This window comes from Octopus bimaculoides, chromosome 3 (assembly GCF_046866305.1).
Source record: "Octopus bimaculoides isolate indiv1 chromosome 3, ASM4686630v1, whole genome shotgun sequence".
In the NCBI taxonomy this organism is placed as follows: domain Eukaryota; kingdom Metazoa; phylum Mollusca; class Cephalopoda; order Octopoda; family Octopodidae; genus Octopus; species Octopus bimaculoides.
This window is the reverse complement of record NC_142930.1, coordinates 52434616-52447115: the sequence shown is the minus strand read 5'-3', so window position 1 is coordinate 52447115 and position 12500 is coordinate 52434616. Positions and strand designations below refer to the sequence as shown.

Sequence of the window (12500 nt, the reverse complement as noted above, 5' to 3'; positions counted from 1 at the left end):
TGTGAATGAGAGACAAAAAAAATTCACGTCTTCTCTATAGGAAGGCAGGAAGTAGAAAGAAAGAATCCCTTTCGTTACGTGTCAGCAACGAGAGGGTCAAGGAGGAGGAGTGAGATAGAGGGAACGGTGAAAGGTAGTGAAGAATAGGGGAGGGTTGAGAGAGAAAAACAAAGTATGAAGAACAAGAAAGGGAGAGAGATAGACAGGGAAGTTATTGTAATAGTAGTAGAGAATTTGGAATCTTTTGTGTATGTATATAGGTATGTATATGTATGTATATATAGGTATATATATATATATATATATATATATATATATATAAATTTTCATTTTGTCTTGTCTTGTTTTGTTTGTTTTTTCTCTCGAGTTATCTCCTCTCTCTCTCTCTCTCTCATACATCTCTATTCGTATCACATCCTCTCTCTCTTTCTCTATCTATCTATCTATCTATCTATCTATCTATCTATCTATCTCGTACTCTGTACGGACTCTCTATTCGCTCGTATATACATACATACATATATATATATATATATATATATATATATATGTATGTATGTATGTATGTATATATATATATATATATGTATGTATGTATATATATATATGTATGTATATATATATATGTATGTATGTATATATATATATGTATGTATGTATATATATTTTCGTTTTTCTTTTCATTTTCATTTTGTTTTGTTTGTTTTCTCTCTTGAGTTATCTTCTCTCTCTCTCTCATCCCCTCTCTCTCTTTATCTATCTATCTATCTCGTAATCTGTACGCACTCTCTATTCTCTCTACTTCGTATTCTCCCTCCCCTCTTTATACTATTTTCTATCTTTCTAGTACTATTTCTCTATACTTTAAGATAACCTCTCTCTCTCTCAAATATCGTGCACCATGGATACCAGCAGACGAAACTTCGTACAGCGCCAAGTTGAGGCTAACAAGAAGATGAAGATGCACCAAAACTGGCAACTGGAGGAAGTTCGCCTTCTTGTACAAGCATGGAACCTAGCCAAAGGATCACCAGCAAATGATCTAATAGCCGAAAGCCTGGATAGGTACAATTTCCACAGGTCAATGGCTCAAATTGATCGAAAGAAACTAGAGCTCATTAGCTCCTACGAGCTCGTGAAATCGCACCTTGACCTCCTAGAAAGCATTATGAGAGACGCGGACACAAAAAAGGACAGTGAAGACTCTGCACACTGTGCTCAGGCTCAAGAGGACCAAACGGACCACCGAGACAAGGCAAATGCCACCAGTGCTGTAGCCACTGCTGAGGGCTGCAATGGCCATGGTGAATACAGCCAACACAGCACCACACCAAGCGACAGAGACAGGAGAGCAGACAAGAAGACGGTGAACACAAACACAAACAGGCTTCAAGCCCAAGCACGTCATACAGAGAAAAAGAAACAGATCTGTAAATTCTACCTAAATGGTACCTGCTGCCATGGGGAAAAGGGGCGAAACTGCAAATTTGACCACCCCAAACACCACCAGCTAAACAAGGTAGATAACCACTTAAAACAAAATAAGTGGGAGCACAGAAAAGGGAGACCAGAAAGCTTAACCCTACATACACATAGTCCACTGAATACCAACAGGACTCACAAAGAGAGAAGTCCGTATATTCCTTCTGCTCCCAGCAAAAGGCTGTATGCAGAGGCTGTACGAACTGCAGCAGCTAACCAGCAAGCTTTTTTTAAGCATGGCCCAGAAAATGGTACATCAGTTAACGTGGATGCAGAGTCAACATCACATGAACCATTATCCAAGACCACCACAGATGATGGATCAGGGATGGCCACCGCTAACACCAGGAACCCCTGCACAGATGTCACACCCATATTCCTACTGAATATCCTGGGCCTATTACAAACAGGCGGCAAAGACAAGTTTCTATACTTGAAAGACCTAGTTACATGCAATCAAGCAATATGCATGGTGCTTACTGAAACGCATCTAACACCTAATATAGCAGATGTGGAGATAAACATACCAGAGTATGCCGTACTCCGAACAGACAGGAGGGATAGAAGTCATGGGGGAGTTGCAATGTACATCTGAGATGTCACACCCCTACTACTCCTATCACACTCAAACTCTATCTGTGATACTTTAATAGTACACATAAAACAGATTGATGTAGTTGTATGCTCAACATACCGTCCACCAAATACCGCAAAGCAGGAGGGTAAATTTGAGGACAGCCTCAGACGCATAGAAGAGGTCTTGACAAATCTGGACCAACACATCAATATACTTTTCCTAGCCGACTTTAACCTCTCAAATGTTAAATGGCCTGAAGGTCACATCCTCTCTGGGATGTCACTGCACGAACAAAGCCAGGCAAAGTCTTTGTTTGAACTATCCCACATGCTGTTCATGGAACAAGTGATACTCCAACCAACCAGAGGAAGCAATATTTTAGATCTCTGCTTCACAAACAATGTGAGCCTAATCCATAATGTGAAAATAATGCCCACATCTCTCTCAGATCATAACATTATAGAATTAACTATGTATGGTCCGAGGCAACCCACTGACACCCACCCCACCAGGAGGACTCAAGCAATATCCAACCTGAATTTCCACAGGGCGGACTGGAAGTCAATTTGCAGAGAGATTCGAAATCAAAACTGGCATGACAGCCTTTCTATACAAGACAATGACCTCAAACTAAGTCATTTTATGTCAACTATACAAGGCATATGCACCAAATGCGTGCCATATAGAAAGACCAGCAAACATGCCAATAGAATTCCTAGAGACAGGAAAATCATTATGAGACACAGAACAAAGGTCTCAAACCAGTTAAATAAAGAACTGGGGGATAGGAAAAGGGCTAAATTAAAACTAACACTGTTAGAAATAGAAAACAAGATTAAACTCTCCCATGAAAAAGAGAGAGCAGAGAAGGAGAAGAGAGCAGTAGAAAGCATAAAAACAAACCCCAAGGCTTTCTATAGATTTGCAAAAGAGACTGCTACAGTACAGTATTAGATAGGACCCCTATTCCTGCCTAATGGCTCACTGACTGCGGATCCCACATGGATAAGTGAAGTGCTCAGTGCACAATTCAAGAGTGTCTTCACTTCTCCTCTGAGTCACATACAGATAAAGAACCCAGCTGATTTCTTTGACAATAGCACTCAGCAGAAAAAGACTGCATCCATTACCTACATCGACATTGAAGAGGAACATGTAATAGCTGCCATAAATAAAATGAGCCTAAATTTGGCAACTGGCCCCGATGGTTTCCCGGCTATCCTCTTAAAGTCGTGTAAACAAGAATTAGCAGGACCACTCCGGATACTCTTCCAGAGTTGCCTTGCAAATGGTAAACTTCCCAAAAGGCTGAAGGAAGGCACCATATGTCCTGTCCATAAAGGTGGAAGGAGAGCAGAGGCTGGGAACTACAGGCCCATCTCTCTGACTTCACATATTAGCAAAGTCATGGAACGAATTGTCAGAAGGAGATTGATTGCGTTCCTAGAAGAAAATGACTTGCTGAATGAGACCCAGCATGGTTTCCGTCCAGGTAGAAGCTGCCTCACGCAGCTCTTGCAGCATTATGACTGGGTCCTGAAGCAGCTACTTGACCATTCAAATGTTGATGTGATATATCTCGACTTTGCAAAAGCCTTTGACAAAGTTGATCATGGCTTGATATGTCACAAGCTGCGAAACCTTGGCATAGCTGGTAAATTAGGAGAGTGGCTGCATGACTTCCTGAATGGTAGAAATCAGACAGTTGCAGCCAATGGAGAACTATCTAGGGAAACACAAATATTGAGCGGTGTTCCGCAAGGAAATGTTCTGGGGCCACTACTGTTCATAGTGGCCCTTCTGGACATGCCCACGGTCACTCGGAGAGCCACTGTCACTAGCTACGCTGATGACACAAAGCTATCTCAGGCAATAAAGAATCTTGATGATATTGTAAGCCTGCAGAATGACCTAAATGCCATATATGAGTGGGCAGAGCAAAATAATATGCAGTTCAATGCAAAAACAATTTCAAGTACTGCGCTACAAGGCCACAAGTGCCTCCCAACTGGCATACACAGGACATGGAGGTACTGCAATCCCAGAACCACAAACAGTAAGAGATCTGGGCATCAACATGTGAAGTGATGCATCATTTCACATGCACATTGTCAAGTTGACAGCAAGGTGCAGACAACTGGCAGGGTGGATACTGAGGACATTCCGTACAAGGGATCAAAAAGTCATGTTGACTCTGCGGAAGACATTTGTCCTGAGCCGCCTGGACTATTGCTCTCAGTTGTGGTCACCACACAGCGTCAAACGGACAGCAGAACTCGAGGCAATTCAGAGGCACTATACAAAAAAGATTGCCACAGTCCAGCAGATGAACTACAGGGAGCGACTGCAGGCACTAGGTCTCTACTCCCTGGAACGCAGGCGGGAGAGATATGTAATAATTTACATATGGAAAATACTGGAAGGACTGGTGCCAAACTTTAGCATCAAGTACTACAGGAATGCCCGCACGGGTCGCCACTCCATGGTGCCAAAGGTGCCGTCCACTGCATCTTACATAAGAACAAGATACTGCAGCAGCCTCGGTTTCAGAGGACCTCAGCTCTTCAATGCCCTGCCAAAACATTTGAGAGACCTGCAAGACACGGATGTGGAGGTCTTCAAGACAAAACTCGACGCTTTCCTCTCCACGATACCAGACGAACCAATGGCTCGAAATGAGACACAGTTTAGGGCAGCGATGTCAAATTCTCTTATACACCAGATGTGCCATCAAAACTCTTGATTGGACTATATCAGGTGCAGGAGAAGAGCCATGCAAGGAACGTGAATAGAGCAAAGCATAAAGACAGAAAATCACGGTGGTGCTCCAGCATGACCACAGCCACTTGGCTGAAACCCATAAATAAATAAATATATGTATGTATATATATATATATAGGTATGTATATCTGTGTATATATTTATATATATATATAGGTATGTATATTTGTATATATATATATATATATATATATATATATATCATCGTCGTCGTCGTCGTCGTTTAACGTCCGCTTTCCATGCTAGCATGGGTTGGACAATTTGACTGAGGACTGGTGAAACCAGATGGCTACACCAGGCTCCAATCTGATTTGACAGAGTTTCTACAGCTGGATGCCCTTCCTAACGCCAACCACTCAGAGAGTGTAGTGGGTGCTTTTACGTGTCACGCGCCCGAAGGCCAGTCAGACGGTACTGGCAACGGCCACGCTCATCTCGCTCGAAAAGCCTCATGTGTCACCTGCACAAGAGCCAGTACAGGGGCACCGGCAACGATCTCGCTTGAAAATCCTACAACAACCCCACACAAGAGCCAGTTTAGGGGCACCGGCAATGATCTCGCTCGAAGAAATTTCATGTGTCACCCGCACAAGAGCCAGTTTAGGGGCACCGGCAACGATCTCGCTCAAAGAAATTTGATGTGTCACCTGCACAAGAGCCAGTCCAAGGGCACTGGCAACGATCTCGCTCGAAAGACCTCGTGTCACCCGCACAAGAGCCAGCCCAGGGGCACCGGCAACGATCCCGCTCGGAAAATTTCATGTGTCACCCGCACATGAGCCAATCCAGCGGCACCAGCAACGATCCCGCTCGAAAGATTTCATGTGTCGCCCGCACATGAGCCAGTCCAGGGGCACTGGCAACGATCTCGCTCGAAAATCCTACAACAGTCCCACACAAGAGCCAGTTCAGGGGCACTGGTAACGAACTCACTCGAAAATTTCATGTGTCACCCGCACAAGAGCCAGTCCAGTGGTACTGGCAATGATCTCGCTCGAAAGATTTCATGTGTCGCCTGCACATGAACCAGTCCAGGTGCACTGGGAACGATCCCGCTTGAAAGATTTCATGTGTCGCCCGCACATGAGCCAGTCCAGGGGCACTGGCAACGATCCCGCTCGAAAGAATTCATGTGTTGCCCGCACATGAGCCAGTCCAGGGGCACTGGCAACGATCCCGCTCGAAAGATTTCATGTGTCGCCCGCACATGAGCCAGTCCAGGGGCACCGGCAACGATCCCGCTCGATATATATATATATATGTGTGTGTGTGTGTGTGTGTGTGTGTGTGTGTGTGTGTGTGTGTGTGTGTGTGTGTGTGTGTATGTATATATGTATGTATGTATGTATTTGTCTTTCAGTTGAAAAATTGCTAACAAGCCTCCCTTGTTATTTATAAGTTACACCTTTATCATTAATGAAATCCATGTATGATTTCTATAGTCATCTTATAAACTGCCAGTGCGAGTTGCATTCAACCCAAAGTGCTTGTTAGAATAGCTGATGAGCATTAATCTAAATGCGAAATCACTGGTGATATTGCTATACACAGTGTTTAGGGAGCTTCCCTCCCTTGTCAATAAATAAAAAGGTCCATTATTATGGCTATGAGTTGTTATTGACTTTTGTTTCTAGCAATACCGGTGCTATATATCTACACATATGTGCATTGCTTTTATAGCTAAATGCCTTTCTGATTTCTAACCCTTAATTGTCTTTCATGCAAAGTTCTTATTTCATGTGTCATCAAAGGCATAATTTGGTTACAAAAGTGGCTGTAAGAACACTGCTCACATGACTTTTGTAGAGCATGAATATAATCAGACACATACATAAACACAGACACACACACACACACATACACAGTTACGGAAAATCATGCACACACTTATATAAACATGTGCACGTACACAATGGATGTCTTTCATTTTGCCTGCCAAATTCACTTTCAAGGTTTTGGTTGGTAGGTTTGGAGCTATTGTAGAAGCTACTTGTCTAGAGTGTGGCCTGGTGAGAGTGAACCTGTTAAGAAGTGAACTTCTGGACCACAATGCTATTTCTGCATCTGTATGTAATCTATATCTATCTGTGTGTCTGCCTGTCTGTCTGTCTGTCTGTCTGTGTTGGGGTGTGTATAAATATACACGCCCAAATATCATTTGCCTTCTCTGAAATTCTAGGTAATACTGTGAAGGATGGTGGAGTGTTAACAGTGATTATTTTGTAACTGGTTACACATATTTTATTAATGGCTCTCAATTAGCAAATGTAATGATACATTCTTATGTGTATCTGTTGAATGGTGTTAGAATCATATTAATTGTGCAATAGTTAGTGACTTATTTATCATCTAGCTAAAACAGTTATTAAATCTGTGTAGTTCTTAGATGTAAGAAGTAACTGGAAAGTTGTTGAAAAAAATTGATAAAAGATTATGGCATGGGTAGAATTCTAAATGAGAAAACTACTTAATGTGTGACAGTCAGCAATGTTGTTGTGAACAAATACTTCTCTTATGTTGCTGTACTTTGTTATCATGTATGGTTGAGATTGACAGTGTCATTACTGTCATATGTTATGTTGCTAATATCAAGTGAGGTTCTTAAGAGCTTAATTTTGTGGTGAAGCAAACATTAGGATATGAAACAATCTTGAGTAAGTGCATCAACAATATTGTTTCTCATTTTTGACTCGGTAAAGTATTATGCATTGGTTTGATTACCTAATACCCTCTTTTGAAATGTAGTTTGTGGTTAAAATATCTCTCTTAACCTTTTTGGGGCTATATTTCTAATGGACTAATTATTTCGGTTGTTTTCAGTATAAACAAGTTTTGGAAGAATTTAGTATGTTATATTATACTTTGCTTGTGTTGGTCAACTGAAGTCTTTTGATATCATTTGTGTTATGATTAAATTTTGACTGAGGTTTCATTTAAACCTTTTGAAACCAACCTGCTTGAGACCACTTTTTGTCCTATGGCACCATCTTCCTGTTAATTTATGTTGCGAACACTGGCTTAATAATAACAAAATTATTTTACTGAGTTATTTGTTATTTTCAGTGTTAATTGAAACAAAAAGCAATGTATATCAACAGAAATATGTTAACAAAAGGGTTAAACATGAACACTTTATTGGGGACAAATTCAGACAAGTTGGTATTAAGAGGATTAAATGTTCCTACTAGTTTTAGTAAAAAACAAAACAGAACAAAAGGAACCTGCATTAACTTATTTAATAAATCTGTTTCTGTTAATAAGCTTGTGCATAGCAATCAGCCAATATATCAGCTGCCATTTGTTCACATTTCAAATGTCAAGTTGGATATTAATTTATTTACAAATGTCTGTGCAGGAAACTTCAGAATTGATACTATTTATGGAAAATAATGATCTAAATACAAATGTTCAAAAAAGAAAACTGAAGTAAAAATATTTGCTAAAAAGAGCATTAATTAAAGGAAGATTTGTTGACTTTATTTCATCATTAATTTATAAAACCAAAACTGCATGAACTTTTGAACATTGTTAAGGATATGAGTCATGTTGTGTTATGAAATATCTGCCAGCTTATCTTTTCTTCACTCTTCCCCCACTGCCTCCCATCTCACTGTTCATCACCCTCTGTATCCCTACCATATACTTTCTTCCCAAGATCAATAAATCAGAAAACCTTCGTTACCCTGTTGTAACTTCCCCACTGAGCTGTTCTCACCTCCAACAATGCTCTCTGCCTCTTGTACTCTTTCTCCTCAGGCTCTTCCTCATTTTCACTATGGACATCAACTCCCTATATATTGTCATCCCTCGTGATGGGGACCTCCTGGTTCTCAAACATTTTCTTGACCTTCACACCACTCTCTGTTTCAGTACTTCTATGCTCCTTTGTAGGTAAAGTGTATGGACAGGTCACTTGAGTGGCCATGAGTATGGCCAGCCTATTTGTTGACTACATTACATCTCATTTCTTCTCCTTGTTTACTGGTTACTCCAGAGCTATATGGCAATTGTATCAATGACTGTTTCACTGCAACCTCTTACTCATAAGCTGCTAAATACATTCATCTCCTTCATCAGCTCTTTTCACTCCTCTCTACTGATACATCCATCCATTCATTCCTTCATCATCACGATCTCTATTGACTGCCTTACCCTCACCATTTCTACCTCTGTCTTCTACGAACCCACCAACTCCCACTATTCCCTTGAAATCTCCTTGCGCTCTACCTACATCTAGTACTCTTTCCTCTATTCCCAGCTCCTACATCTCCAGTCCCTCTACAACAGTAACCATGACATTGAGATGTAGGCTGTACATACAACCTGTCTTTTCACATGACATAGTTATCCACTCACCCTTATCCAACCTGCCCTCTCCCACACCTATGCCATTGAACACACCTTAGCCCTCACACCCAGCATCCAGAATCCAACCCATTGCTTCTCCTTCCCCCTTATCACCCTATTACTCTGCCCCTACAAGGCACCACTCTCTTTGACTTCTGCTATCTTCCACTTCCCTCTTCCATCTATTCTTGTCTTTAAGCATGCTCACAATCTTCTAGCCTCCTTATCCATAGCTCCTTCCTCATTTCTCTCCCAGATCCTGCTCCTGTCCAGGCTATCAAACTTGCTCTTTCCCTTGTAACACCTCCACCCATACTGGACTCAACCACTACACCTTCTGCTTAGGTTTCCTTTTTGCTGCACTTTTAGTTACTTGATACATGCTTCCAATGTTCTGTCTGTAATATTTATCAATATCAGGCAAACTGGCCACTGACTGGTTGAGAGCTCATCAGAGACATTGTAATGTGCCAGCTCCACCATTTGGTCTTCAGAATAGAAGTAAAAAAGGACAAAAAAAAAAAAAACCTAAACATGCTATCTTCAATTTGGTTTTGTGCCTATTTTAACCCATGGTCATGAATGTTGGATAATAACTGAAAGACAGATACAAGTGGCTAAAATGGGGTTCCTCAGATCTCTGGCATAATGTTACTCAATGGTGCATGGCTCAGAGGTCATGTAGTCTCTTCAGGTTAAGCTGCTACTTCTCCACATTGAGAGGTTACAATTTAGTACTGGGGGCACATGATGAGAATGTTACAGGAAAGACTCATAAGATGGATACTTCAAGTTGAGCCAACTGGCAGGAGACCTAGGGTTAGACTAAGAATGAAAATGGTTGAAGTCTATCCATAGTTTCAGTTGGTCACACATGGGAATCCAACCAGAATGTCCCGCCAGTTGCTTCTGATAGGAACTTATGGAAGTGGTGCCTAAAGATTCTACCTCACATCTCTCCCAGGAATTGTGGGTAGAGAAAGTGGGTGGGTGGGTGGAGGAATGGACATTCCTCTTGCTTTCCTTTTGCTTCACTCTTGCACCTACTTTCACTGCCTCTCATTACGATCTCTCTCTCCCTCTCTCTCTCCCTCTCTCTCTCTCTCCCTCTCTCCCCCCCTCTCTCCCTCTCTCATACATACACACACACAAACCAAAACCCCACTCCATACCACTATACGTCTGTACTTGCACACTTCTGTATGGATACACACACTACAAACCCACCTCATGCACAGCGTTCCCCTTTTAATGTCCATTGCAAAACTTCTTACTCTTCTATATTTGCACACCCATGGATCACATAGATACCTACTCTTTCTTTCCTTCTCAACTCTTCCCCACCCCCTGGATCTGCATTCCTTCTTAGCCACTAACTTCTTGCCTGTTTCTCACTTTCTTCTCATTGACTTTTCTTCTTTCACACCTATATTGGTCTTCTGATGAAGGAGTAGCAGTCAAGAAATCATGACACCTTCTCTTCTATTTTTAAGCTTTAAGACTTGTCCTTTTTCTTTTTGTTCATTCCTTTCACCATATGTATGTATGTATGTATGTATGTATGTATGTATGTATGTATGTGCGTGTAGGTTTGTATGTTTTATGTATATATTCTCATGCATATAGTTACATATCTAGACATGCTCATATATATTCAAATGATAAACTTATGGAAAGTTTTACAGATTTTTACAGTTCCAGTGATGGACTGGATCTGTAGTCTTCGAATTAGCTTTCTCCTTTCTGGTTTTAAGAAGCCTAATTTCTCAAGATTGGTATTTAGGCAATGTGCTATATATCCCAGGGCCCTAATAATGTATGTATGTATATACATGTAGTATATGTAGTTTTCTGTAAATTTGAATTATATATATATATATATATATATATATATATAGGAGAGATAAACAAACAGATAAACAAATATTACCTTGTTCCCTTTTAGGGAAATCTTATTTATTTGAAAATTTTACAATGTTTTTATTTGTATGAAATTTCCACATATGTACATGAATGTACACTTATGCACATACATCAGAGATAAAAATTCAATAGGTTTAATTCTTTTCTTATTTTTCCTAAGGGAAAAATGAAATGTGTACAAACAATTTTTGTGCTATCATTGTCTCACAATCATTAAACACTTGAAATATTTTCATTATAATCACTTGGAGTCTCATCATTCCATAAGTGGAATCATCTATAATTATGAATTTACTTGACTTAGACAGAAATATATTGCAACATGATTTGAACCAAAAGTTTCTTGCAGGTGAAATGTTTGCTTATATATATATATATATGCACATACACATTCATTTTTATTATATATATATATATATATATATATATATATATATATATATGTATTAAAGATTTATATATTAAAGATTTTTTTTTATTGTTTAGCTTTTGTTACTTAACAATATTTCTTTACCAATTGTGTATTTGAGAAGTAACTTCTGTAACTGCTTCTTTCAATTCCACTGATGATGGTGGACTATCAGTTCTTGTTGCATTCATGCTTAGAAACATGGTTTGGCAGAAGATATTTAGTGTGTGTGTGTTGTGTGTATTCTCCAGACACAGGCTGTGTCTGACATGGAAACTTAATTCAATGTACATGAACACATTTGCAAATAGAGAATAATGTAGTCTCTGTAAGATCACATAAAATTACAGTATTTTTAAACTGGACCATGCTATACAGATGAATGAATTCCTTGCAGTCTGGACTGACTTGTCTTAAATGTATGATTAACTACAGTATTTGTGACAGTTTGAATGTATATTCTTACTTTTGTTTGTTATTACATGTTTTATGTTGTCAAGTAAAATTGAGCAGAATGATTTCAGTTTACCTGACTATACATGAACATAACTTATTTCATCTCTCTCTTTCTCTTCCTTGTCCCTCTCTGGTCAGATATCAAGGTGCCAGCAGGTGTGTTTTACCTATTTTATATTTATTTTTCGAATGTTGCTATAGTTTCTACTATACTGCTCAGTCAGTTCACCCTGTGTTGCTCTTCACATACTATTACATGTCTTGTTAAATATTTTGCTGGATATTGTGCTATCTGTTGTTCTTTTCTTTTTTTTTTATGATAAATAAAATGAATTGCACACATGGCCTAGAGTCTTAAATGATGGAATTATATTTAAAGTATAGATCTTTCTTTCCAGAATAGTACTTCACATGAAATAAGTTGTTATTTTCAAGTAAATATTAAAAAAAAAATCCAAATAATAATTGTAAAATACTTTGTACTGTTATACAAAATAATAATAATAATAATAATAATAATAATAA

The 12500-nt window shown here is 39.5% G+C and overlaps 1 protein-coding gene across 1 annotated transcript in view; it reads left to right on the top strand.

The window, feature by feature from the left end:
- LOC106874470 (rho guanine nucleotide exchange factor 7) overlaps positions 1 to 12500 on the top strand; it is a 146341-nt gene that overhangs the window by 117191 nt on the left and 16650 nt on the right. The window contains exon 15 of the mRNA XM_089348360.1: positions 12059 to 12131. Within this exon, the coding sequence (XP_089204486.1) occupies positions 12059 to 12131 (73 nt within the window). The remainder of the gene's footprint in view (positions 1 to 12058; positions 12132 to 12500) is intronic.